The 26624-nt window shown below is 40.7% G+C and overlaps 1 protein-coding gene across 1 annotated transcript in view; it reads right to left on the reverse strand.

The window, feature by feature from the left end:
• Positions 1–26624, reverse strand: part of LOC124555387 (serine/threonine-protein kinase 16) — a 105380-nt gene that overhangs the window by 13182 nt on the left and 65574 nt on the right. Inside the window, exons 3-4 of the mRNA XM_047129281.1 lie at positions 20350–20554; positions 10482–10636 (exon numbers count right to left, since the gene is read on the reverse strand). Of these exons, the coding sequence (XP_046985237.1) occupies positions 10482–10636; positions 20350–20554 (360 nt within the window). The remainder of the gene's footprint in view (positions 1–10481; positions 10637–20349; positions 20555–26624) is intronic.

Below are 26624 nucleotides of genomic sequence, written 5' to 3' on the forward strand. Positions count from 1 at the left end.
CAAGATGACAAAAGCACAGAGACATCATCCATGTCCTCCATGTGAAACCCTACTAGAGTCCAGAACTGCAGATCAGGGATGGGAGGTTCCAGGAAACTGAAGACACATTCGACTATTGTGAAGCTTCAATGGGAGGGGCTATCATTGATGCTCATCGCAGTGAGTAGGATATTACAACACGAACAGAATGTGAGGATCAGCTAGTGATTCCATACAGAGGACCACTGACAAGATCTAGATACTGGGTGCTGTACTACATGCCAATGAGAATTTCTGAAACAGCAGGTTGCTGTTTCTCCAGAAGGAGCAATATCACAAGCTATGGTGTAAGCAGTGTGTTGTAGTGGTTAGTGTCACTGGTGGGCACGCTGCAAGTCACCGGTTCAAACACAAATACCAGCAATTATTTTTTATTTAACATTTATTGTTTCTGGAATGTTCTTGAAATATTTTGTTTGTAATGATTGTATATTCTGAAATACTTGATGTTTGCATAAACAGCGGTACTCCCTATCCAGGAGTTCAGTTCTGTTCTGCCTGTACATTGGTGTCAGTAATAAATGTGCTTTAAGTTCTACGTGTTGTACTTCACTGACTACCTTGCCTTCAGATTAGGACTGATTGTAGTTTCGACCTGATAATACATTTCCGAAACTTATCACAAAGAAAGAAGGAAAGTCTGCAAAAAACAGTAAAAGTTCAGCACATTCCATTAACACAAAGCCATTATCTAAGTACAATCTTAAACTTGAAATTGTGATCCTCACTCAAAGATCTTGAATATATGAAACAAAAGGAATGATTTAAAAGGAAATGCAGATTTCTAGCTCAAAAATACACCAATTTTGCCTGTTCATTTCTCCAGTCAGCACTCAGCTGTAGCTGAGTCACTGCAAGACTAAGGGGCGGCAGTAACTGAGCAAAGCCATCACGAATGAGTGCTGAACTGGGCCACCTCTTGGTTTTGGTTGCAAAAATGTCACACTTAAAACAGTACCCACATGGCACAAGCATAATGTTCAATGCAGTTTCACAGGACACTACAAACTTGATATCTAAAACAACTATTGGCAATATAAGTATGATAATACACTCAGAAAGTCCTATTCATGTAGTTGTGTATGAGGATACAAGCCTCCCCCCCCCCCCCCCCCCCCCTCTCTCTCTCTCTCTCTCTCTCTCTCTCTCTCTCTCTTTCGTTTGAGCCTACTTAGGACCATGGGGCTCATTTTGGCTCTTTCACATGGATCTTCCGTTTCTTCTTAGCCCAGAAAGCTTTCATTTTCTGGCTGTGAGCAAGCTTCCTTTCCTTTGTCCAGTTTGGTCTGTTATCTTTTATCTGGTAAGACACACTGGGAATATCCCTTGAAGAGTGATGATCTGGAATTTGGACCTCTATGGTTTCTAGGGGATTTCAAGTTTCTCTAGGTCTGATTTCATTGGGGTGATCCATTTGTTCTTGGAGGCTGTCCTTCTACCTGTTGTGGTGAAGATCCTGTTGGTGAGACTGCTAGGGTTCATTTGGATAAAGTGTCCACAGAAAGCTGGTCACCTTTTCCTCACAGAAGTGATTATTTTTTCTTGGAGATGATAAAGCTCATTGTTGTGTTTGATCCTGTAGGTACCATCCACTTCTCTTATTGGCCCTAGTATTCTCTTTGGATTTTTCACTCCGTAAGCTCTAGTTTCCTCAGTGGACCCTTCTTGTTCATTAAGAGGTATTCAGAGTAGTATAATATGGAGTGCCTTACTAGTGAGTGGTAATGTTTGAGTTTAAGGTTATTGGAGAGGTACTTGGAGATGTAAATGCTGTTGCAGGTGTGGTAGACTCTCTCCATACGGAAACATCTGGTATCTACTGGCAAATTCTCACTCATTTGCTGAAATCCTTTCTCCTAAATACTTGACTGCAGGGACTTTACAAATGGTGGTGCCTTCTAATGGCACTGCAGATGGGGCTCCCTTTATGTTAGTCATGAACTGTTTTTTGTATACTGATCCTCAAATTGGTCTTAGCTGCTATGCTGTAGAGGCTCTGTAGTTGGTGAGTAGCCTCCTCCATCTTGTTGGCTAACATGATAAGCTCATCTGAAAAGGCTAGGCAGGGTACATTGAGGTTATCTTTCCTGTATTCAGTCTTCATTCCACTTCCCAATGGTAGTGTGCAAGTCCACTCACTAACAATCTTCTCTGGTATGCAATTGAAAAGTATGCAGGAGAGGCCATCTCTTCGTCTAACTCCCATTTGAATGGTGGAACTCTCAGAAAGTTCACCTCTAAATTTGACATTGGAGGCAGTGTTCCTGAACTACATCTATATCTGCATACATACTCCGCAGGTCCATACAGTGGTCTTCTCATCTAGCGCAGTTCTCACAGGGTGATCAGTGTGTGTGTGTGTGTGTGTGTGTGTGTGTGTGTGTGTGTGTCGAATGATATGACTTTTGAAAGTCCACTACGATGACTAACCAGGGATGTCCACTGCAATTCTTGTATGTAACGATGGACATTAGGTTTTGTATATGTTGTGTGTATGATCTACTAGCCTACTAGCTTGAAAGCCAGTCTGATACTCACCAAGTTGGGAGTTAAGTTGTTTGGTGACTAGTTAGCAGGACTCTACAAAAATCTTGTATGTAACAGATATAAGACATATGCTTCTGTAATTGTCATGGTCAGTCTTATTACCCTTCTTGTAAAGAGGATGAATCACAGTTGAGGTCCATCCTTTTGGTAAAGTCTCTATTACCTATATGTCCTGTATTATCTGGTGGATGCTCTGTACAAATTGTTCACCTGTATGTTTCCACATCTCTGATACTATGCCATCTTCACCTGAGGCATTTTTCTTGATGCTCTTGATAATCTCCTCTATTTCTTCCCCAGTTGGTGGTATGGAGTCTGGATTCGTAGACTGGGGCACATGGAAGTGAGTCTCCTTTTAGGTTCCTCTGTTAAATGAAGCTTCTCATCAGGTCCAGGAAGCTGAAGAGTGGGACTGTGTATGGCATGCTCTGCTTCTTGAGTTCCCTATACAGGTCTCTTGAATTCTTCTTCCTGAAGTCTTCTGCTGCCTGTTGCCTCAGTGACCAGATGCAGTTTCTCTTGGTATTGCAGAAAACGTCCACAGTTATTTTTCTTTATGTTAAAATTGCCTGGCAGTTGTGCTCATCTCTATACTGGTTCCACTCGATCCATGTCTGCACCTTTCGTCTGTGGCCTAGTCACACTCTATGGTCCACCAAGGATGGTTAACTTTTTTGGATGAGGCAGGGATAGCATCTTTTGTGACACCCAGCAGAGCTTTTTGTAGGCTGGGCCACCCTTGTTTTTGTACATTTTTTTTCTTTGGGTGATCTGGAAGGTGCAGTCCTCATTGTACAGTCATAGAATGTTGAACTTTGGTATCTCAGAGCTCTTTGTAATGTTGAGTGATCTCTTTCAGAATTGTACAGTGGTCTGTACAAGGGAGAAGTAATGGGCAGAGTGTAGATTTGCTCCTCTACATTGTACAATCATACTTTTCAAGATCAAATAATACTTGTAATAGATGTTTCCTGATTCCTGAGTGTAGTATCACTGCCACAGATACTACTACAATGCGGCGCCAACGCAAGGTTGGCAGCCCATCGTTCGCTGAGTACAGCGCACTATAGCGGGCTGTGCAGCTCGACGGAACTGGAGTGTGCCTCGTTCACTTCTTAGCTAGATTTCAACCTAGGCAGACGCACTTTCATAATCGGCCCTCAGCCAGTTCTGTTTGCATTGATTCTATGAGGAGGGCCCAAAAGGCTTAGTCCCTGAGAATATGTTGTGTTAGTTATAGCCGTAGCTCCAGTCCTACAAAATACTGAAGATAAGTAATTTTCATTATACTATGTGTTTCTTGAGTAATAATCCTTCTCTCTAACAGTGTGCCATACCACATATTATTGCAACCTGGACTCCTTCAGCTCCTATCAACTCGGCCTCCTACTTATTTGCATTTAGTAACGAGCTGAAAACACCCAAGTGTTTTGTGCCTCTAAACATTGCGACACAATAAATAAAATGGCGCCGAGTCTGGTCCCTTATTTCCGAGTTCACTAAACTAGCTGAGATTCTGGTTCTTTGCTTCCATGTTTGTCCACTTAGTTTCGCCTAGGTTGGCGACGTGCTTTCGCCCTGCGGACACTTCCTTGCTCACTTTTCTGGTTTGCCCTCATCTGCAGTACGGTAGTTGCTACCCACTTCATGAATTTGCTTGCTTCCTGATTGTTGCACCATGGCTTTGCAAAGAGAACAACCTTTGCTGCCCGAGCTTTTACAATTTCTGATGCAGCAGATGATGCAGTTGCTCGCAGCGATGCAAGGACTAGTGGCCATGCAGACTACAGTGGCGCAACCAAACACAACGCCGCCGCCAGCACCCCCAGCGCCTCCACCACCAACACCAGCACCAGCACCGCCTTTCCACGCTTCAACCCTGACACGGAACGTTGGGACGAGTACCGGGTGCAGCTTGAAGCACACTATGCAGCCTACAAAATTGCAGGTAATGCGCGGCTGCCTTTCCTTATTTCCCACGCTGGTGTGGAACTATACTGCATGTTAGTGAAACTCTTCCCCACCTCCCACCCAGAAGAACAGTCGTATGACAACGTGCTCCGCAAGCTGGACACACATTACAAGGACAGTGTCAATGTCGTGACTGCGCGTTGTAAGTTTTTTCACCTGCGACATGCACCTGGTCAGACTAACCACTTGTGGATTGCAGACTTGCAAGGGCTTACGTCCGACTGTGACTTTCAGTGTGCCTGTGAACTGTCCTATGCAGATGTAATGGTCAGACACGCTATCGTGCAAAATGTGACGGATCATCATCTCCGGGAACAGATCCTCAAATTTAAGAACCCTACTTTGCAAGAAGTGTTAGATTTGCTGGATCGCCAGGACACATTGGACAGGGTAAATTCCACATTCGATGCAACGCCAGGCGTGTGTGCATTTAGTGCTTCCCACAACAGGACCCTGCACTCCGCTTTGCCATGGACAGCCCCGCCGCTCTGCAAGCAGGCGCGTAAACAATTTGCTAACCATGCTTCCGCGCCTAGCCTCAAATCTTGCCCTAAGTGTTTTAGTGCTCATCCCCAGGACAAGTGCCCTTCCCGTCGGGCTCTGTGTTTTCTCTGTAACAAAACAGGTCGTGTTCAAGCCGTGTGTTCTAAACGGAACTCTCACCCCATACACGTGTCAGGTTCCCGTAATTCGCAGCGGCATCGTCACAATGGCTCTTGCCGTGAAACTGACTTTGAGCAACCTATGGATGTTAATGCTATTTTTGAATGGGCTTCTATGCCACGTGCGTCTCCCACAAGTCAGGTGCCTAGCCGCACTTCCTCAGACACACTCAATCGCATTGAGCACAGTGCACGCAAACTGTTTGTGACTCTCTGCATTGCTGGACGTGCTGTGCGTTTGCAGTTACATACTGGTGCTTCAGTTTCTTTATTGAATCACAAGACATATGCATTGCTTGGCTCACCGCCGCTCCGCCGCTCGCTTTCCAAGCTGACTGCTTTCACAGGACAAGAAATTTCGGTGCTTGGTGTGTGTAGTGTACAGGCCATGTACGGTGCCACCACCAGAACAGTGACTTTCCACGTCATTCAATCGTGTGATGGTACAAACATTTTCGGACTGGATGCATTTGAACTTTTTGGTCTCTCGGTGCAAAACAATGTCCTGTCCATCTCAGCTAGTGACCATAATGACAGTGTTGACTCCCTTTGTGCGTCGTTTAGTGAACTTTTCTCCGATGGCTTGGGCTGCACTTCTAATTTCGCTGCGCACTTAGGGCTATACCTGTGTACCGGCGCGCTCGCCCGGTCCCGCATGCGTAACACGACGTACTAGCTGCAGAACTCATGCATTTGAAAGATGTTGGGGTCCTACAACCCGTGTCTGTCTCACCATGGGCGTCACCAATAGTGTGTGTTAAGAAACCTAATGGTCGACTCCGCATTTGTGCAGATTTTAAGTCCACAGTGAGTCCCCAGACTGTTGCTGCTACTTTTCCTTTGCCGCGCCCTGAGGGCATATTTGATAAGTTGGATGCAGGAAAGTATTTTTCTATGATTGATTTGAGAGACGCGTACTTCCAGATTCTGCTCGACGACTCGTCGCAGGGTTACTTTGTCATAAACACTCACTTGGGACTGTTCAAGTTTCGCCGACTTCCTTTCAGTTGTGCTTCGGCACCAGCTACTTTTCTGTCACATTTGCAGCAATTGTGTACTACGGTTCCAGGAGGCTCTAATTATCTAGATGATATTGTAGTGTCAGGTTGCACCCCTGAAGAACATTTGCAGAACTTGAAAACTTTGTTTAGTGTCCTTTCACATGCTGGTCTCAAATGTAACAAGAGCAAGTGCAAGTTTTTTCGGACTGAGATAGAATACTTAGGCCACCCCTCCCCGTTGCATCTCCATGCGATCAGAGACTTGCCGGCACCTACGAACTTGAAGTAACTCCAATCTGTGTTGGGAAAAATTACTTACTATATTCGCTTCATTCCTAATGCCACTCAGATAGCAGCGCCTTTGCATCACCTAGGGCGTACGAATGTGTCTTTTGTGTGGTCTCCGGAATGTGACACTGCTTTCCGCTAGCTCAAATCTGCGTTGCTTGGTGATCGATGTTTGGTTCCTTTTGATCCCTCCCGGCCTGTGGTTTTGGCCGTCGATGCATCTTCGCACGACATCGGCATGGTTCTCTCGCACCATGTACATTCAGTCAATCGCCCGATCACATTTGCCTCCAAATTGCTCAATTCGGCACAGCAAAACTACTCTCAGATAGAAAAGGAAGCTCTAGCTATTGTCTATGGAGTCGCCAAGTTCCACAATTTTTTGTACGGTTGGAAGTTCTATCTGGTTACCAACCACAAGCCTTCGACGTCATTATTCCACCCGTTCAAGCCCGTTCCAGCCCATACGGTGCAGAAATTGCAACGTTGGGCAGTGTTTCTGTCAGACTTCAATTATGAAATTTTGTACCGGCCTACGGCTCAACATGGCAATGCCAACGTGTTGTCTCGTCTTCCTGTTGGTCCGGACCACGCCTTTGACTCCTCCGAAGTGTTGTGCCTCTACATTGAGTCGCAAGGCGCAGAGTTTGCCAATGGTTTTCCGGTCGACTTCCGTCGTATTGCTTCCGCGACGGCTGCCGACGCTTCTCTACGCCTAGTTTTGCAGTACATCCGTACGTGATGGCCGCCGTCTGCTTCACAAATTCCTGACCCCCTGGTTCGGCGTTATTTTACACAACGCCATAGTTTGTCAGTTCACCACGGTGTTCCATTACTGCGAAAGGAAAATGATCAATCCCATGTTGTGGTACCTCGTTCTTTGCGGTTGGAAATTCTCCACCTTCTCCATGTTGATCACTGGGGTATTGTGCGGACGAAACAGCTCACTCGACACCATTGCACCTGGATTGGTATTGATTGGGACATTGAAGATTTGCTCGCTACTTGTCAGGCGGAGCATCAACCTGCTCCCTGGCAACAGTTCTTTGCGTGGCCGACTGCTAATGCGCCTTGGCAGCGTCTCCATGTTGATTTCGCGGGTCCGTTCGGGGACTCCCGCTGGTTGATTGTTATCGATGCTTACAGCAACTTCCCCTTTGTTGTCCAATGGTTTCCACTACCTCGACGAGTACCATATGGACGTTGATGTCGATTTTCTGTCTAGAGGGTCTGCCGGAAGTGCTTGTCTCCGAAAATGGCCCCCAGTTTGTCTCCAAGGAATTTGAAACATTTTGTGCTGTCAATGGCATTCACAGATTATATATCACAGAAAAACTTCAGATTCACAATGAAGTCACTGGAACATCTGATTAGTTTTGTGTTTAGCAAGACGGATAGCAAAAGAAATAAAGAGAAGAGCAAAAATAGTATGAAGTGCTTCTGGTAAAATATACAGGGCTTTCAAAACTAAGCTTCCAATTTTCTAAAAATTAAAGATTATGGTCAGTGTGTGTAATCAGTTTTGAATTACAACAATAAGGAACAGACTTTTAATGAGAAAAACCATTCCAAATCTGAGGGTTTCTCAGCAAGCAATGAGGTATGTTAGGAATAATTAGACGAGACAAGACAAGAAAACAAAAAACAAAATGAATGGCTCAGGGAACAGACTGTACTGAAAAATGTAGTTATGAGTGCAACGAAAATGAGGTTTGATGTGAGTGGGTCATGTGTAGCCAAGTGAAGTGATAGTAGATGGACCAAGGAAGTACAGAGTTGAATTCCAAGAGCTAATAACACACTGAAATGACAGCCTAATGGAAGATGGGTAGATGACCTTAGAAATGCATGAGCAACATGGACGCATACAGCTAAAAATTATAATCCATCGAAAACTGCAGAGGAAGTTTCTATCCGGGAGTGGGTATGTTGGGAACAACTAGGGGAGACAATAAAAATTATTTTAAATAAATTCAGTATCTCTGTAATTGTGTAAGGATCAGTAGTGAGTGAAAGAGGCAAGGAATGGCAGCTATCATTAATGAAGAAAACTACTGGAGGTTGTCCTATCTGAAGAGATTACATTACCTTAGGACATGGGCACTCGAATGTTTAAAATAAACAAAAAATTTAAAAAAAACATTTGGGTAACATGCCTTGAGGCTCTAAACACTTCTGAAACTACATCTTATTTAAAAGCCACATATCAGCGTTATAAATAATTATGGTAATCTTACCGCTAGCTCATTATCAATCAAGTGATAAACTACAATGAAGGTTCACAGCATTTGTGTACACACATTTTGACAGTATCATTCTACAAAACCAAGACTTACAACCAGATCATTCATATTTTACATGACATTCAAACTGGGCACGCCATACAGCATCATATGACATACTATTTCATTACCAGTACCATACTAAATGTACAGTCAATATTTTGATGATGCGTGTGTCTTTCAAGATTATATTACGAGTGCACAATGCCAAAACTCAAAAACGCATTCCTCCAACAGACAGGGATCCACTAAATGGAATGGCCTGCAGTATCTGATGGCATGAACCCAAACTAATCATGCTTGGGAGCAGCTGAAACTTGCAGTGCATTATTGCAGGAACTGACCTCACATAATAGATATCCTCGGGGTATTCACTACCAAATAGTGAAACAGGCTCATGCATCATTGCCTCACCCACTCTCTGGTAAGCATACCAGGAAGAGCCCAAGAATGTGATACCATATAGGAGGAGCAACATGGTATTGAATGTTACCCAGTAGTGATTTGGATTTTACAAATGGCAAAAATGTGCACCTTTGGACAAACTGCCTTATTTTAGTTACAGTTTTATTTTTCTCTGGCAGTTACTTTTTAATTTAGTTTCTTAAGGCCTGTAGCTCTGCTATCTGCTCCCTACAAACCTAAAGCTGAACACATTCACTGATATGCTACTGGCAAAAAAGTGTTTTTCTAGATGCTAGTGGCGAAAAAGTGTTTTTTAGCAGTTTATATAGTAACAACAGATTTATAGTGGGTGTGATCCACAAGTTAAAACATGGATTACACCAGGAATGCTGTTCATATTATATTCTCTGGTCAAATCTACCACCCATCTGAGTGACAATTACACACACCATGAACAAGCATATCGTCAGGCCACAGCACAAAGTAGCATTCAGCGAAATGCCAGGCAACAACATATGAGAATGCTAAATCCAGTGTCACTATAAGCTACAGAGCACAATCACTAACATGAAAGCAGGACTAATGCTGTTGTGTGTTCAAAGGACAAGAAAGGTCTCTTGGATTGATAAGAAGTGGTACATGTTAGCACACACTGATGGCAAGTCATCAAATGACCATGAAACAGTTGATCCCTTGTGATGTTAGGTAGATGGGAAGTCATCAAAATGAATATGGGGTAATTGATCCTTTGTGCTGGTGGATATACTTCAGACCAATGGTTATACTGCCATATAAGGTATATTTAAATGGAACAAAACAGAAGCCAGGTATTTACACCATCACCCCACACAGGGACCTCACTGTGTCCAGAGCATTCTTCAGAAGAAAAAACTTCTTTAATTATCTCTAGAAAATTAAGACTGTTGTCTGGAATGAGTTTCTTATCGACAAACAAAAAGCCAGAACAATCTGAAGTACCCCCAAAAACGCATACTGATATGCTCATAATCACATTTGTGTAATTTATTATTGACTATAACACTTGTGATGAAGTTCATATAATCAAGTAAGTGAGTGAATGTTTGGAAAAAAATTATAGTCTGATTTTATTTTACCAATCTAGTAAGGATCTACAGAAAGAATACATTTAAAATTTATACTATTAGTTGAAGTACTTCAGGTTTTTTTTCTTGTCATATATTCAAGCACCAATATGTACTGCGAATTTCTCATTAAAGTATTTCCTAAGTCAATAAAAATCATACCCATTTAGTGTCTGAACATACCCATATATCTGTGCGCTCATCCACCATACAATAGCTCTCAACATTGAAAAGTTCTGGTGCCCGATACGGCATGGAGCACATTTCCCCGGCAGTGTCCTGAAGTTTCTGGGCTTCTGAACTTCCACATATTTTAATTCGGGCTGTGCTCATGGAACCTGGAACACAATCACAAATAACTTAATTACATAAACATATGCACAGTTATTGCGACTGACACAAACGGTAATATTATCTCAGAATCATACATCAACTTCCCAGAGGAGAGTGTTCAGAAATGCTGCTTCCTTAGAAATTAAAAAGATGTACTACACTAAAATTTCAACTAAAATGCTCTCCCTCACTAAGACATTAGAGAATGACTAACGGGCAGTCCAAAGTTTCACTCTGTCACCAGCTGTTGCTAACTTTTTCAAACTCTACAAATGCTCTCCTGCATACTTTGCTGGACTAACAATCTGAGGAGGAAAAGAATGACTGAGGCTGACAGGTTCTATAATGAAAAATCTGCTCTATAGTAGAGCATGCACTGAAATGAAACTATCTCACAGAGCACATATTTCCAAGGTTCAGATGTCAATTCCTATCTTAGTCTGATGCACTGTTTGCGTACATCAGAAACTTTTAATAACAGTACTGCTATTTTGCATACACAGAAAAGTAAAGAGATAAACATGCATGTCGAATTTCTGGACATCACACAATTAAATTACTGCTCTCAACACAACTCTGCTAATAGTAACAAGAAAACTTTTATTACCTTATCAATGGAAGAAACAAACCAATAAAATAAGTGAACATACCGAGCTAGAACTGAGGCATCAAGGGATCACCAATTTAGTATTGGGGGAGGGAGGGGGGGGGGGGCAGCGTGGAGGGTAAAAATCGTAGAGGGAGACCAAGAGATGAATACACTAAGCAGATTCAGAAGGATGTAGGCTGCAGTGCGTACCGGGAGATGAAGCAGCTTGCACAAGATAGAGTAGAATGGAGAGCTGCATCAAACGAGTCTCAGGACTGAAGACCACAACAACAACAACAGAGTTCTCAAGCAAAACAAAACAAAACAAAATGAGAATTACATGTTATTACTGCAAAAACTTTATAGCCACACTAATTAAAAGACCTATAGCCATGAGCCAGACATTGGATGTATTATGGGTTGACCTTCTGTGTTCCAAGTAAACAAAGGGCAGAAGATTAGGGTGTAATATGCTGACAACAATGAGGTCATTAGAGATGGAGCTCCAGCAAGGGTTGGGGAAGGACAAGAAAGGAAACTGGCTATTTTCAAAGAAACCATTCTGGCATTAGGGAATCCACAGGAAAGCTACACAGGACTTTAATTGCCTTTCTCCTGACTGCAAATACGGTGTCTCACCAGTGTGCTACTTCAGTCAGTTTTTCTAAGTAGGTAGGCATTGGTTCTCACTGGTACCAATTTTAAACTCTTAATTGTTTACAAAGTGCAGCAGCACATCAAAGCATCAAAACTAACTGCAGACTGATGAAACACTATAACGTGCAATCAATATGACATCACAAATCAACTGACTTGCATGATTTTTTAGGCTTCTTTCATAAATATTACAGCAAAAGGCAATTTAAAAAAAACATTGACATTAACTTGAGAATGTATTTCCTTTGAAATGTTTCACATATTTCCTGCCATGTCAGATTTGTATGTAATCTCAAGCTTTCGATGATTTCCTCTGTTGCCATTGTCAGGCTGTGCTTTATTCAGTTGGGCGAATTACATCATGGAGATATAACAGTCACAGAACTTCTATATGCCACCAGAGGTTATGTTGATATATCTATGATGGTTTTGTTAGATGGTGGATAACTCAGTTTATTTCTCTGTTGCCTTTCAGTATCAAGTGTCCATTTCCGTGCACCCCTAATGTTACAGCCAATGTCCTAGTTAAAGCTGCTGCTGCACAGTCTGACCACAATGGTTTCTTTGATGACAGAATCCCAGCAGGTAGATGCATGGTATATTTCTTCAAACGTAATCCTATGTTTGTTTATGAGGCTGTGTTCAGCAACATAGATTTGCCAAAATAGTCATATTTAATGTGGCATCATTGCTCTGTCTAGCATTCTGAAACTGTGTGTACTGACTGACCAATGTAGCTGCTACCATAATCACATCGAATTTTATCAATTCTAGGAACACTGAAATCAAGGCTACTTCTACCGGGGTTAGCATCGCCTTAATTTTCTTGGATGCTCAGAAAACTGATTGAATAATGTGTCTGCACAGGACTGTCTATTTTGTTTGTTGTGGCTCTGAAGAAAGGATATCAGCAGAGCGCAATAGGCAGTGCAGCATCTTTCACATGACATGGTGAATGAGATAAGGTTCCCTACAAATCATATATTAGTCAAGCCTCCCAAGTCATAATGTAAGAGGCAGAAGGAATCTGTGATTTGTGGAGAGAGAAGATCTAGTTGTGCTGCACACTGACTTGGGCAAAAGCTACAGTTGTGCTTAATTCCACAGGGTATAATGATAAAGTTTCTTTACTTTTGGAAGATAGTATGTGGAAAACTATTAAACACAATGCTACTTTATCACTTAACAGAAAACTGAGGATGCTATTCAACAATTCTGGTCTACCAGAAAATGTGATAAGAACTGGCAAACACAACATCCTACACTGCCAAGGCTGTGCCTAAAATCCACAAAGAAGGCATTCCATGGCAACCTGTGGTTAATGCTATAGATTCTCCAACCTACACACTAGTGAAATATCTAATCATGTTACTAAATGCAATAACTGATTCTGGGGTCATCATATTACAAATGCTGAAATGTTTGTGGGCATAAATAAACCAGAATCAATTCAGACAAAATTATGGTCAGTTTGGAGGTGGTGTGATTGCTCACAAAAATTTCAATTTCTGCAGAATGCTAGGGGTGTAACACTCCTTGTGTGAAATACACTGAGGTGACAAAAGTCATGGGATACCACCCAATATCATGGCAGACCTTCTTTTGTCTGGCATAGTGCAGCAGCTCAATGTGGCATGGACTCAACAAGCCACTGGAAGCCCCTGCAGAAATAATGAACCATGCTGCCTCTATAGCCATCCATAATTGTGAAAATGTTGCTGGTGCAGAAGTTTGTGCATGAGCAGACCTGTCAATTACGTCCCATAAATGTTCGATGTGATACATGTTGGGTGATGTAGGTGGCCAAACCATTCACTCAAACTGTCCTGAATGTTCTTCATACCAATCATGAACAATTGTGGTTTGGTGACATAGTGCACTGACATCTATAAAAATTCCTTCACACATGACTGCAAATGGTCTCTAAGTAGCCAAACATAACCATCTCCAGTCAATGATCTGTTCAGCTGGACCAGAGAACTCGCCTCATTCCATGTAAATACAGCCCACACCATTATGGAGCCACCATCAGCTTGCACAGTGCCTGTTGAGAGCTTGGGTCCATGGTTTTGCGAGGTCTGAGTCACACCCCAACATTACCATCAGCTCTTACCAACTGAAACTGGGACTTATGCCAGGCCACAGTTTTCCAGTCTTTCCAGGAAAAACAACACTGATATTTTTGTTAATATGATGGTCATACTATTGTTTTATTTTTTAAGTGTATTGTATGATGGAAAGATATCAATTTCGTCAGAACACATTTTGCACAAGGGTAACTGCACTCCATCTACCTACTGTCCTAACAGATATAATAGTATGGTATATAAAAGCAATTGTTATATACTATATTTATATTCATGCAGATGGAACATCTTATCCTTTCATTTGTTAGCAATTACAAATGTCACACTCTAGTGAAAAATTACATCATAATTAGAAACTTTAATCAACATTAATTAACTTCAAATGTAGGGACCTACCTTAAGGAAAATTCATGAATATACATCATATAGGAACTGGAGGGGCAGTCTAGTTTTTTAAGAATGTTTGGCAACATTTAGGTTGTGTGCAATACAACATTATATCAACAGGTACTTTTCTGAGGTGGGACACTTTTGATCAACTTAGATCTACTGAGTAAATGGTATTCAAATTTTCCATAATAAAATGGCCTGTCAGATGTCAGGAATAGTACTGGTTTGAAGCTAGTAACAGGTTCATTAGGTCTTGCAACTTTGCTACCGCATCTGTAAATGTATTATGGGTGACACTGTAGCATTACAAGCAGTCTGTTTACTACATATATAAATTAATAAAAGAACTGGAGGTATATTTCAGCATGATATGGCTGAGAAATCGCTGTGATGCAGTTAGGTAAGGTAGGTACATAAATGCTGGGGTGAGCTCCAAGTTGATGTGGAAAGCAGGAGAATAGGTGGGATGGAAGCTGCCTGGAAATCCCGCAGCGGCAAAAAGGAACTTTGTCCCTGCATGGTTGTGGACACTAAGCAGTATGGTGAGATGTTCATCACGAACACTAAAATAACTTCCAAACAAGCTGCAGAAAGTCTTAAGATAGCACTGAAATCGCAAACAGGGACAAGTTTAATAAAATTATTACCATATTTATAAAACAAATATTATTAAAGTTATTAACATTTGTGTGTAAAATTTTTATAACAGCAACAACAAAAGCTACACACACACTACAAATCATCTGATAGGGGTTGACGTCAGCTATAAAATAAGTATATTTATTAGAGTGCAGGACAGACAGATCAACATCATAAATAATTTCTGAGTGATGAAGTGTTCTCCACAGAAACACAAATGATTAGCTTCAACATGAAAAATTTATACTACTGTTTCCATTTGTTTATGTTTGTTTAATATGAAAATTTTTGAAACAATGTTTATAAGATATCAGTTTGAGTAATGTAGTGAGGAAGCAGCGAGCTGAATAAAATAGTACATTTGACTACTCCTTGCCATTCTGTTTCGTGCGAAATTTAAAATATAACTTAAAGTTGATTATCCTATAATGTTTAATTTTAATGAAGTAATATCTATCTGAAAATTGTTTAAACATGTATATTATGTGTATTTGAAATATTCAAAATTGCAAAAAGCTTATATCCAATGGAATGGCGGTCAAGGTTCCAGGCATCAGTAGTCACTCACATGATGAAAGAGAGAAAGAGGCAAGCAGAGCATGCTTTATGGTCTTCTGATCTTTGTAGATGGTTGGGTAAAGTTCTTGGTAAGATTGAGTAGCCAGAGAGCCACATGTGGTCAAGTATGTTCGGTTTTAGAAATATTTCGAAGTGTACCAATTTGATACTTAATCATTTTGTTGTATATCAGCTTCCAATTTAGAGAATATTTGAAAAGTGAGTGCTAGTATAGCTAACATGCGCAACTTTAGCACATGGGACTTAGAGTTCAAGTCTTGCATCCAGCAGGTAGTATTTTTTTTCACTGCGATAGACAACTGTGTGTTTACATTGAGATAAGATTTATTTTGGGAAGGATATTTCTTATTTCTGGGGCATGATTAAAAATTGTTGAAGTCACTGCAGCAGATGTGATACAGTTCTTACAAGCACCTCTGCCTATATTATACACATTCCAGGACAGAAACAGCTGAACCAGATCCTTCTGAAGGGATCATACTACCATTAAGTTTGCCCTAAAATGAACAGTGTCCTCCCAAAAACCCTCTCAATATTGTATTCCATCACCTGGTTCAGCCTACCTAAAATCCTGATCCATATTTTGCCACTCCTACTCACAGTTGCTTGATAAATGGATCATGTGTGTTAAACTCTTATGCGCTAGATCTGGCCCATGCATCCCTCCAGAACATTAGATTCCAGTCCTGGCATTGGTACACCATATATATTAGCCTACCTGGGAAGGCTACCACATATACAACCATATATACAAGCCTACCTGTGAAAGTATCCAAGTTATCTTCACTGTCATAACTATGTGGATCCGATTTTTCATGCTTTCTTACCAAAATGGATAATTTTCAAAGTTCTGAGTTTGCTCGCTCTCTCTCTCTCTCTCTCTCTCTCTCTCTCTCTCTCTCTCTCTCTCTGTGTGTGTGTGTGTGTGTGTGTGTGTGTGTGTGTGTAGAGAGAGAGAGAGAGAGAGAGAGAGAGAGAGAGAGAGTGCACATACATGGCACATTTGTGTGCGGTGATAAATTGTAAATGGCTGTCTGTACTCATAAGTTCCACCCAGGTTTAATTTTTAGTATTCTAGATTTAAATTCTGACCAATCAACTGCCACTCAGCTCCCATAAACAGCTTCCCCTTCCATCAATTATTCGCATCACGCACCAAGCATTCTGAGGACTCCAAGTACAGCACTGTTTTCATACTGTGAGTGCCTTAGTATGATATGCATTACACTATGCACCAGAAGAACATAACTGACAGTAGTATGCAGGGTGCAAATATAAACAAAACTACTGGTGTGGCTCATTACATTACCTTACAGAAATGGTCTTTCAGAATTTAGCCTACTAATGAGTGATTGTACTAAGTATACAAGCATGCTTTGCTACATTCTCCAGCTTCTACATCAACATCCACATATAGTACACTGCAAGCCACCATATGGTGCATGGCAAGGTGTACTTTTTACCACTAAAACCATTTCTTCTCCTGTTCTTCGTGCACATGGAGCAAGGGAAAAATAACCATCTATACGCCTCAATACAAGCCATAATTCTCTTATCTTGTCTTCCCAGTCCCTACACAAAATGTACATTGGCATCAATAGCATTGTTCTGCAGTCAGCTGCATATGACAGTTCTCTAAATTTCCTCAATAGTATTTTATCAAAAGAATATTGTCTTACCTCCACGGATTCCCATTTGAGTTCATTAAGCATCTCCATGAAATTCACATGTTGATCAAACTACTGGCAACAAATCTAGCAGCCTGCCTCTGAATTGGCTGGATGTCATCCTTTAATCTGACCTGATAGGGGTCCCAATCACTCAAGCAGTACTCAAGAACTGGTCACACTAGTGTTCTATACATGGTCTCCTTCAGATGAGCTACACTTTCCTAAAACCTCCCAATAAATTGAAGTCAACTACAACTGTCCTTACATGCTTGTTCCATTTCATATCGCTTTGCAACATTATGACCAGACATTTAATTGATGCAATTGTGTCAAGCAGCACACTACTAATACTGTAGGCAAACAAAACTGATTTTTTTTTCCCTACTCATCTGCATTAACTTACATTTTTCTACATTTACAGCAACACTAAAAAGGAATTCTGTCCAAGGCATCCTGTATTCTTCTACAATAAGTCATTCTGCATTCTTCTACAAACACTCAACAATGATATTTTCCTGTATACTACAGCGTCACCAGCTAACAGTCGCAGACTGTTGCTTACGCGATCCATCAGATCATTTATCTATATGGGACAGTCAAACAAAAAAGAGACAGACGGAAAAAAGTAAGTAAATTACTTATTATTTCAATAGTAATTGTCACAGTTGTCACACTGAGATAAAATGTTCAAATGCATTCCTGGAAAAATATCTGCAGTGGCTAACAGAACCATTATTGTACCCAGGCGTGAAACTCTTTGCCTGAAGCACCTCAATAGCCACGAATGTCTTTCTTCAGGGCTCCAAAAATATGGAAAACACATGGAGAGCATTCAGGACAACCTGCTAATAAAATGCCTGTCCACATCTTGCCAAAGTTGTTTTGATAACACTGCAGAAGTTTAGTTGGGAAGCTGTCACACATCCTCCATATACTCTTGATCTCTTCCCACGTGATTTAATATTTTTCTGGTCCTGAAGAAAGACATTCGTGGCCATCAATTTGCTACAGATAAAGAGGTGCATGGCTGGGTACAATCATGGTTCTGTAGGCATCCACAAATATTTTTTCATGAAGGTGACCATCTTGTCTCACAGTGAGGTAAACGTATTAACAGCCATGGTGCTTACTTTTGAAATAATAAACAGTTTAATTAATTTTTTCCATCTGCCTCATTTTCATTTGACTGTCCCTTATATATAGAGAACAAGAGCAGTCCTATCACACTTCCCTGGGGCATTCATGGTGAGGCCCTTGTCTCTGATGTACACTCGTCATCGAGGAGAATGTACTAGGTTTTATTACTTAATAATAATAAGTCTTCAAGTCACTTGCATATCTGGGAATCTGTTCGGTATGCTCAGATTTTCAGTAACAGTCTGCAGCAGGGCATCGTGTCAAATGATTTCCAAAAATCTAAGAATATGGAATATGCCTATTGCCCATCATCAGTGGTTTGCAGGATATCATGTGGGAAGAGGACAAGCTGACTTTCACATGAGCGATATTTTTTAAATCTGTGCTTACTAGAGGGCAGAAGCTTTCCTGTCTCAAGAAAATTCATTATATTCTACCTTTCTTCTTATTATCGTCAAAAAACTTATTTGGACAACTAGAAAGGACAGACTTATGACAAATTAAGTTCTTTCATCATTTTTATTTTTATTTCCACCAAATTTTTCAAAGGTACTGAAGCGTTGCTCATAATTTAATGATGAATAGAGCATAGATTTACTTCAAATGCATAATTTGTCATTGTAGAAAACTATGCTTGCAAGGATGTCCATTAATGCACAACCAAATCAGAGATAGATGCTGTGTTGGAGAGAGAGTACTCCTAAAAGTAGGTAATGGCCATCAGACTACAATGAAGAGCAGGCTCAGCAACATTTTATGTATCAGTTAATTTGTTTGCAACCAGATTGTGGGTGCCAGAGGTTGTCCAAGCCCAGGGCTTTTCATCTGCCACTAGTGTGTCACTGGTGTCATCTGAGTGAATAAGGATGCTAAATGCCACTAAATTAGGTGTGCGTAATTTAGTTACTCTGCTAACACCCACCCTCAAAAATGGTTCAAATGGCTCTGAGCACTATGGGACTTAACATCAGAGGTCATCAGTCCCCTAAAACTTAGAACTACTTAAACCTAACTAACCTAAGGCCATCACACACATCCATGCCCTAGGCAGGATTCGAAGCTGCGACCATGGCAGTCGTGTGGTTCCGGACTGAAGCGCCTAGAACCACTCGGCCACCGCGGCCGGCAACCCACCCTCATTTTATACACAATTCCAAGAAACCCTCACCACAAACGGGTAACTGATGTGGGCAAATGTGTTCATAATACGTGATGCCATCAACTGTCACTGACTGTAACAGTAGATAAATGGACCACAGTGCAGCAATCTAGATGTCATCCCAATGCTAGACATTTTTATTTATTTAGTTTGTTCATTCTTCACAATTACAGCCTATCATCTTGAAAGCTAACAAATATTTTACTTCATCATTCTACTGTTCCTTACTAGCTTGCAGAAAACTTCATTTCCAAGTATCTCGATACTGATGTTGTTTTTAGTGCAGGGATGAAATTTTCTGGGATTATCAGACAAATAATACCATCAAAATATTGCACTGGTACAATGCTGTTATTTGCTGATAACCTCAGAAGATGTCATAATTGAAATTTGACAAGGAAGACTGCATTTGCATGTTATGTAAACAATACTATTGCTTGTAACTATATTTGAAGATTATTTTTCCCCCTGGCAGCTACTCAAGTTACAAGGAGTTTAAGAAAGATGTCTTATCTTTTGAAGAGCTACACCTTCACATAAGAAAGCAAACCAGAATGCTATAATTTACTGGAGACAACATATTCCTCAACAAACTCTATATAGTAGATTTCCTGAAAACAGTTGTAAAAACATTACCTCTAAATTACCCCACCCCTCTTCAGGAAAAAAACAGTTTACTGAAAGTAGTATATGTAGAGTATTCAAATAATGACCCTGCAGGACACCTCGATCCACAAATAATTACATATACAAACAAATACTATGAGACTGAATGAAGAGAATAATATGTAAGACTGAACTTTTGCCTTACCTAAATCCATAATAATAGGTCTGTTGCCTTCTCCAATAAGTATGTTGGCAGTCTTCAGGTCCCGATGAGCTAAAGGCTCTGGCAATGCTTCATGGAATGCCTTGACACCTTCACAAATTTGCAGGAACATTGTTAGAACATCCATGGCTGGAAGATGATCACAATTTCTACTTCGCCGCAAAAGTTCATCTGCCAGAGTTCCTCTCTGAAAAATAACAGTGATTTCCTTTGTTGTAATTGCATGTTGTAAGAATAGGAAAAATGAAAACAAAGAATACAGTTACAGGACTGATTCAAGTTCTGGAGAACACAAAAATTTAGATTTGTTACTGGTAGGTTTTATCATCACGCGAGTGTTACAGAAATGCTTCAGGAACTCGGGTGGGAGTCTCTAGAGGAAAGGAGGCGTTCTTTTCGCGAATCGCTACTGAGGAAATTTAGAGAACCAGCATTTGAGGTTGACTGCAGTACAATTTTAATGCTGCCAACTTACATTTTGCGGAAAGACCACAAAGATAAGATAAGAGAGATTAGGGTTCATACAGAGGCATATAGGCAGTCATTTTTCCCTCGTTCTGTTTGGGAGTGGAACAGGGAGAGAAGATGCTAGTTATGGTCCGAGGTACCCTCCACCATGCACCATATGGTGGAGTGCCGAGTATGAAAGGAAAAAAAAAATAACACCTCCAAATACTGAAAAACTAATTTATTTTAAACTTGGGGAAAGGAATTAAAAAATAAACAAATAAGTCTATAAGGTGCTTAAGAAATCCATGTAGACCAGATGCAGTATCTGCCAAAAGACATGGACCTGTGGCACGGAGTTCCCTTCATCGAATGCAAGATTTGACACCTGATGAAAGGTACAGATTTGATCTATCTAACATTTGAAGACTGTCGTGGAAGACTGTGGAGGTGGGCAGGTATCAGTGGACATCTCACACCTGCAATCCCACATGTTCAGTAGGAAGAAAGGTCCGTCATGTTTGGGTCAGTATCATGTATGAATATTGCATGCATTAATTGCCGGTGATGGTAATTTGAGAGCTGTGCAGCATCGAGACAGAATCCTCTGACCTATTGTCCAGCTTTCATTGGTGGGATCATCTTTTACAATGACAATTAAAGAGCATGCTGTACTTCATGAACCCCTTCCTCCAGATGGCAGGAATCAAAGAAATGGAATGGCCTGTGGTATCTGCAGACAAGAACTGATTGAGTAAGCTTTGGACCAGCTGAAACTTGAAGTGTGTCATTGCAGGAACTGTTACCATACATGGGATGACCTCAAGATAGCTGCTGTCAGAGGTTGGGATGTGCTTCAGCAGCATTGTCTTAACCAACTTGTGGATAGCTATCAAAACATGTAACAGTGCACAGGTTGTAGGAACATGCGTGCTTGGGTTACTAATATATTTCTGTTTGTACTGCTGAAAGCAGGTAATGATGGATAGGTACAGTACCTGTAGTCTATGAAAGGGAAATTACTCACTGTCTGGATATAGTTGGAAACTGCACTGGCCACAATTGCCAGATTTCAGAATACTGATCTAGGCTATGATGGCATTGTGGTTCCTGCAGTGAAAGTTGTGGCATAACCAGTGCCTCTATTGTCACTCAGGAATATCTGATGTTGCAGCTCCTTCCAATATGTTTTGTCCCTCCCCCCACCCCATCCTCAAGCCAGAGAAGTCATTCCACTAGCCTGATAAATTACATTCTGATTTTTGAAAGGAGATATCACCATCTCTATTAACTACAGAGGACAGCATTTGTCACTGCATATCAAGAAATGGAAAGGAATCAGAAATAATCTTGCTTATAAATGGTAACATTGTCCATAAACACTAGAAATAGAATGCTGGCTGGAATCAGAAGCAACCAGCAAAAATATTTTAAATTCTGATTGGAATGTATATCCAAAGATTGCACAGATGTCAGTGGATGATGCATGTTTATAGCTGTAGACTAGAATAATATTTAGTGAGGTTAATACAGATTCTGAATGCAAAACCATTTGGGTGAAGATAAGTGTTAAAAGTAAATCAAATGGTTCAAATGGCTCTGAGCACTATGGGACTTAACATCTATGGTCATCAGTCCCCTAGAACTTAGAACTACTTAAACCTAACTAACCTAAGGACAGCACACAACACCCAGCCATCACGAGGCAGAGAAAATCCCTGACCCCGCCGGGAATCGAACCCGGGAACCCGGGCGTGGGAAGCGAGAACGCTACCGCACGACCACGAGATGCGGGCTAAAAGTAAATCAAACATGGTAGTCTGATTGCTTTATAGACCCCTCCATTCCCTTCTTTAGGGGTCATTGTGGCAGAACATTTCAGGGTTAACTGGGGGAAGGTAGTGCGTAAATTTTCTGATCAAGTTACATTATTAGGAAGAAATTTCCACTTGCCTGCTAGGAACAAGGATTCATGTGGTATTATTCTAAATGCTTTATCCAAGACTTATCCTGAGCTATTAATCATAGAACCAAATCATGAGTGTAACATAGATCTCATTGTTTCAAACAGGCTCTTTTTGAGTCATTGAAGTAAAGAATGGTAGGAATAATTTGTGCTTAGTGTGTCCATAAACAGATTTCAAATTACCTGAAAAGTCAACATCAAACATCCAACTCCGAGACTGAAAATGTTGAATATAAATGGACAAAATTTAAGATGACTGTACAGTACACCTTAGACAGGTATACACTGATTAATCGTAAGGACCATCCACCATGGTTCAACAAATACATTACGAAATTTCTGCAAAACCAAACACAACTTCACACATATTAAAACATAGCCAAAGCCTTCTTGTGGAACAAAAACCGAACACTAATAGAGAGCACTGAAGCTCAAATATTTACAGGTACAGAAAGCTGGATAAAGCTGGAAATAAGTTCAGCCAAAATTTTTTCAAACACTCTATCAGCGTTCAGAAAGGATAGATTAAATACAGTTGGTGGTGGAGTATTTATTGCTGTCAGAAGTAGTTTGCCTTGTAGTGAAATTGAAGTAGATAGTTCCTGCGAAATACTATGGGTAGAGTTTATACTTGGCAATCAGACTAAACTATTAATTGAATTGTTTTACTGACCCGCCAACTCAGAAGATACAGTTGCTGAACACTTCAAAGAAAACTTGAGTCTCATTTCAAACAGGTACCCCACTCATACAATTATAATCGGTGGTGACTTCAATCTACCCTCAATATGCTGGAAAAATTATACGTTTAAAGCCAGCAGCAGGCATAAAATGTCAATCCAAAATTGTACTGAATGCATTATCAGAAAATTATTTTGAACAATTAGTTCATGAGCCCACTCGAAGCACAAATGTTTGCGAAAACATACTTGACCTCTTAGTAACAAATAATCCTGGACAAATAGTGAGTATCATGATGAAAACAGGGATTAGCGACCACAAGGCAGTTACTGCTGGGCTGAATACTGTAACACCCGCAACCATAAAAAAAAACAACATAAAGTATAGCTATTTAAAAAAGCTGATAAAACTGCACTTAACGCTTTTTTAAGAGACAGTCTTCACTCCTTCCGATCCGAATTTCTTGCAACTTGGGATGTAACAGGTAAGTGCTTTTCATATAACATACAATTAGTATTGCTCACGCACGTTACTCATAAGTTAAAATTTTTCTCCTTCAAGATTGCAGAATAGGAAAATTTATTTTTCTTATGATCTGTTACTTCAAAAATTGGCAAGTCGGCAAATAAGCACGCATCGTCCCAATAGCTAGAATGAAAATAAAGCGAAGAAAAGTGAAGTGATACGGTGATGACTAATTTGTTACCCCTTATTCCATAATCAGACACAAAAGAAGTGACACATGGAAATTACGACAGATGTCGAGAGTCAGTTCTTTGAAATGAACAACCGCAATGCAGTGAGTTAATATATTTCGACTAGCATTAGTATCCGTCGATGCCCGGGTGTGTATTTATTGCATTATTATGTTACTCCATCTCCTTATTCTTCTTCTCTCCATTGTCTTCCGCCACACTCTTTGACCGTTTCACCTGCGTCTGTAGTGAAATTCAGCCTGAAATTCAATTTCACGTGACTCAATTCTTATGACTTCATCTCCTGAACAGTGTATCCTACAGTAATACAATTTTCCGTTTACGTGCAGTGGAATATCAGGAAATTGTCTGCGAAGTGTGTTGCAAATAAAGTTAGCACACTGACATCAACAGTTAGTTTCGCGTAATCGTTCTTTACAGGCTGGATCAAAACATGTCCGACGGTAGAAAAAGACTGTCTGGCAGTGAATATAGGAAAAGACGGGCGCTGAAGGAAGATGACGATAAGAAGCAAAAGGATGCACTGCAACGATATTTCAAGCCAAAGAGAGAACGACCTAGCAACGGCGAGGGTGGAAAAATAGATCCTGAAAATACAGAAATTAGTGGAGCTACTCAAGCTACATCTTTATCTTCAGAACATGACCAGAAAGTTGATGAACACAGTACTGTGACCATCACATACAGTAGCAATGCTGACGGTGGGCCACCCACATGTTCGACAGACCTCGTCTAGACTCAAGACCTGCTTTGTGACGAAAGCTCCGAGAACGAAACATCAGGCAGAACTCAAATTAAGTGACTAGATTCGGAAAATACTGGAGGAAAATTAACCAAGGTACTCACTACAGGAGAAGGGATTGAAGACGAGTCTAAACTGGAAGACACAATTGACTCAGATCCTGGAAGATAGCCGGAAATTATTATCGACTGCATTTGAACGACTTTGGTCATGCGAGGTCCTCCCGACCACAATAAGGAAGCTGAAGAATGTCCTAAAAACGCGGACAACTGGCGTTTGAGCCCTGTGCACTACACCTATTCTTTGAAGAATTTAGAAGAAGCAGATAGACATTGGTTGGTGTACTCAAAGAGCAAGGATGCTGTTTACTGCTTTTGTTGCAAACTTTTTTCGTCATCTACAGTAAAAATTGCAAAGAACAGTATAAGCAACTGGCGGCACCTTGCTTCGTATCTCGGAAGACACGGGAAGTCTACTGACCATTTGAATTTACATAAAAAGTGGATCATGTTTTCCAAGGGACTGAAAAAGTCATGAACTGTCGACGCCCATCATCAAAGGCTTCTGAATACTGAAAGCGGACATTGGAAAAATGTTCTTGAGTGCTTAATAGCAATAATTCATTTCCTGCGTCGGCAATGTCTGTCTTTGAGAGGAAGTACAGATACACTATTTCAGCCTGACAACGGAAACTTCTTGAAACTCATTGAATTATTCGTAAAGTTCAACACTGTGATGATGGAGCACCTGCACAGAACAAAGCAAGGCGAGAACAAGGATCATCATTATCTTGGAAAAGAAACAGAATGAAATAATTCATCTTATTGGATCATCTATAACCAACAACATTCTATTAATGATGAAATCTGCAAAGTATTACAGTATAATTCTGGATTGCACACCAGATAATTCAAAAGTTGAGCAGATGACAGTTGTGTTACATTTCGTCCATGAGACAAGACTCAACTGGGTATACGATGTCCGAATTTGGGAGCATTTCCTGGGATTTCTTCCAGTGCCCGATTCTTCAAGCTCCACTTTGACGCAGGTCGTACTCAAGTTCTTGGAAGATAAAAAAATGCTATTATGTAATATGAGAGGGCAAAGCTACGACAATGGAGCAAACATGAAAGGAAAGAAGTCTAGTCTCCAGGAAAGAATTTCAGATATGAACAAGAGAGCATTTTATGTACCATGTAGCAGTCACTCATTGAATCTTGTTGTAAACAATGCCGCTATGTCTTCTAAATATGCTGTTTCCATGTTTTCGACAGTGAAAAGCTTGTATGACTTCTTCTCGTTCTCCGTTCAACGTTGGGATGTCTTGAAGAAGTATCTGCCTAACCTGTCGCTGAAGCCACTGAGCGATACTAGGTGGGAAAGTCGCATCGGTGCACTTACTCCCCTGAGGTTTCAAATTGGAGGCATTTATGATGCACTGGTTCAGATATCAGAAGAATTCAATGGCATGACCGCTCACAAAGCAGCGTCACTTGCGAACCAAATAAAAAATTACACCTTTCTCACTTCTCTGGTAATCTGGTACGACATATCAGTGTAGTCAGCAGGACCCTCCAGACCACTGACATAAATGTTTCTGAGGCTGTGGAAATGCTTGAAAAACAAAAGCATATTTTGAAACCTGCAGAACAAAAGAAAAGTTTGTGTCTTTCTTGATGGATTCCAAAGAATTGGTTACAGAATT

The sequence above is a fragment of the Schistocerca americana genome, chromosome X, assembly GCF_021461395.2.
Source record: "Schistocerca americana isolate TAMUIC-IGC-003095 chromosome X, iqSchAmer2.1, whole genome shotgun sequence".
Classification (NCBI taxonomy): domain Eukaryota; kingdom Metazoa; phylum Arthropoda; class Insecta; order Orthoptera; family Acrididae; genus Schistocerca; species Schistocerca americana.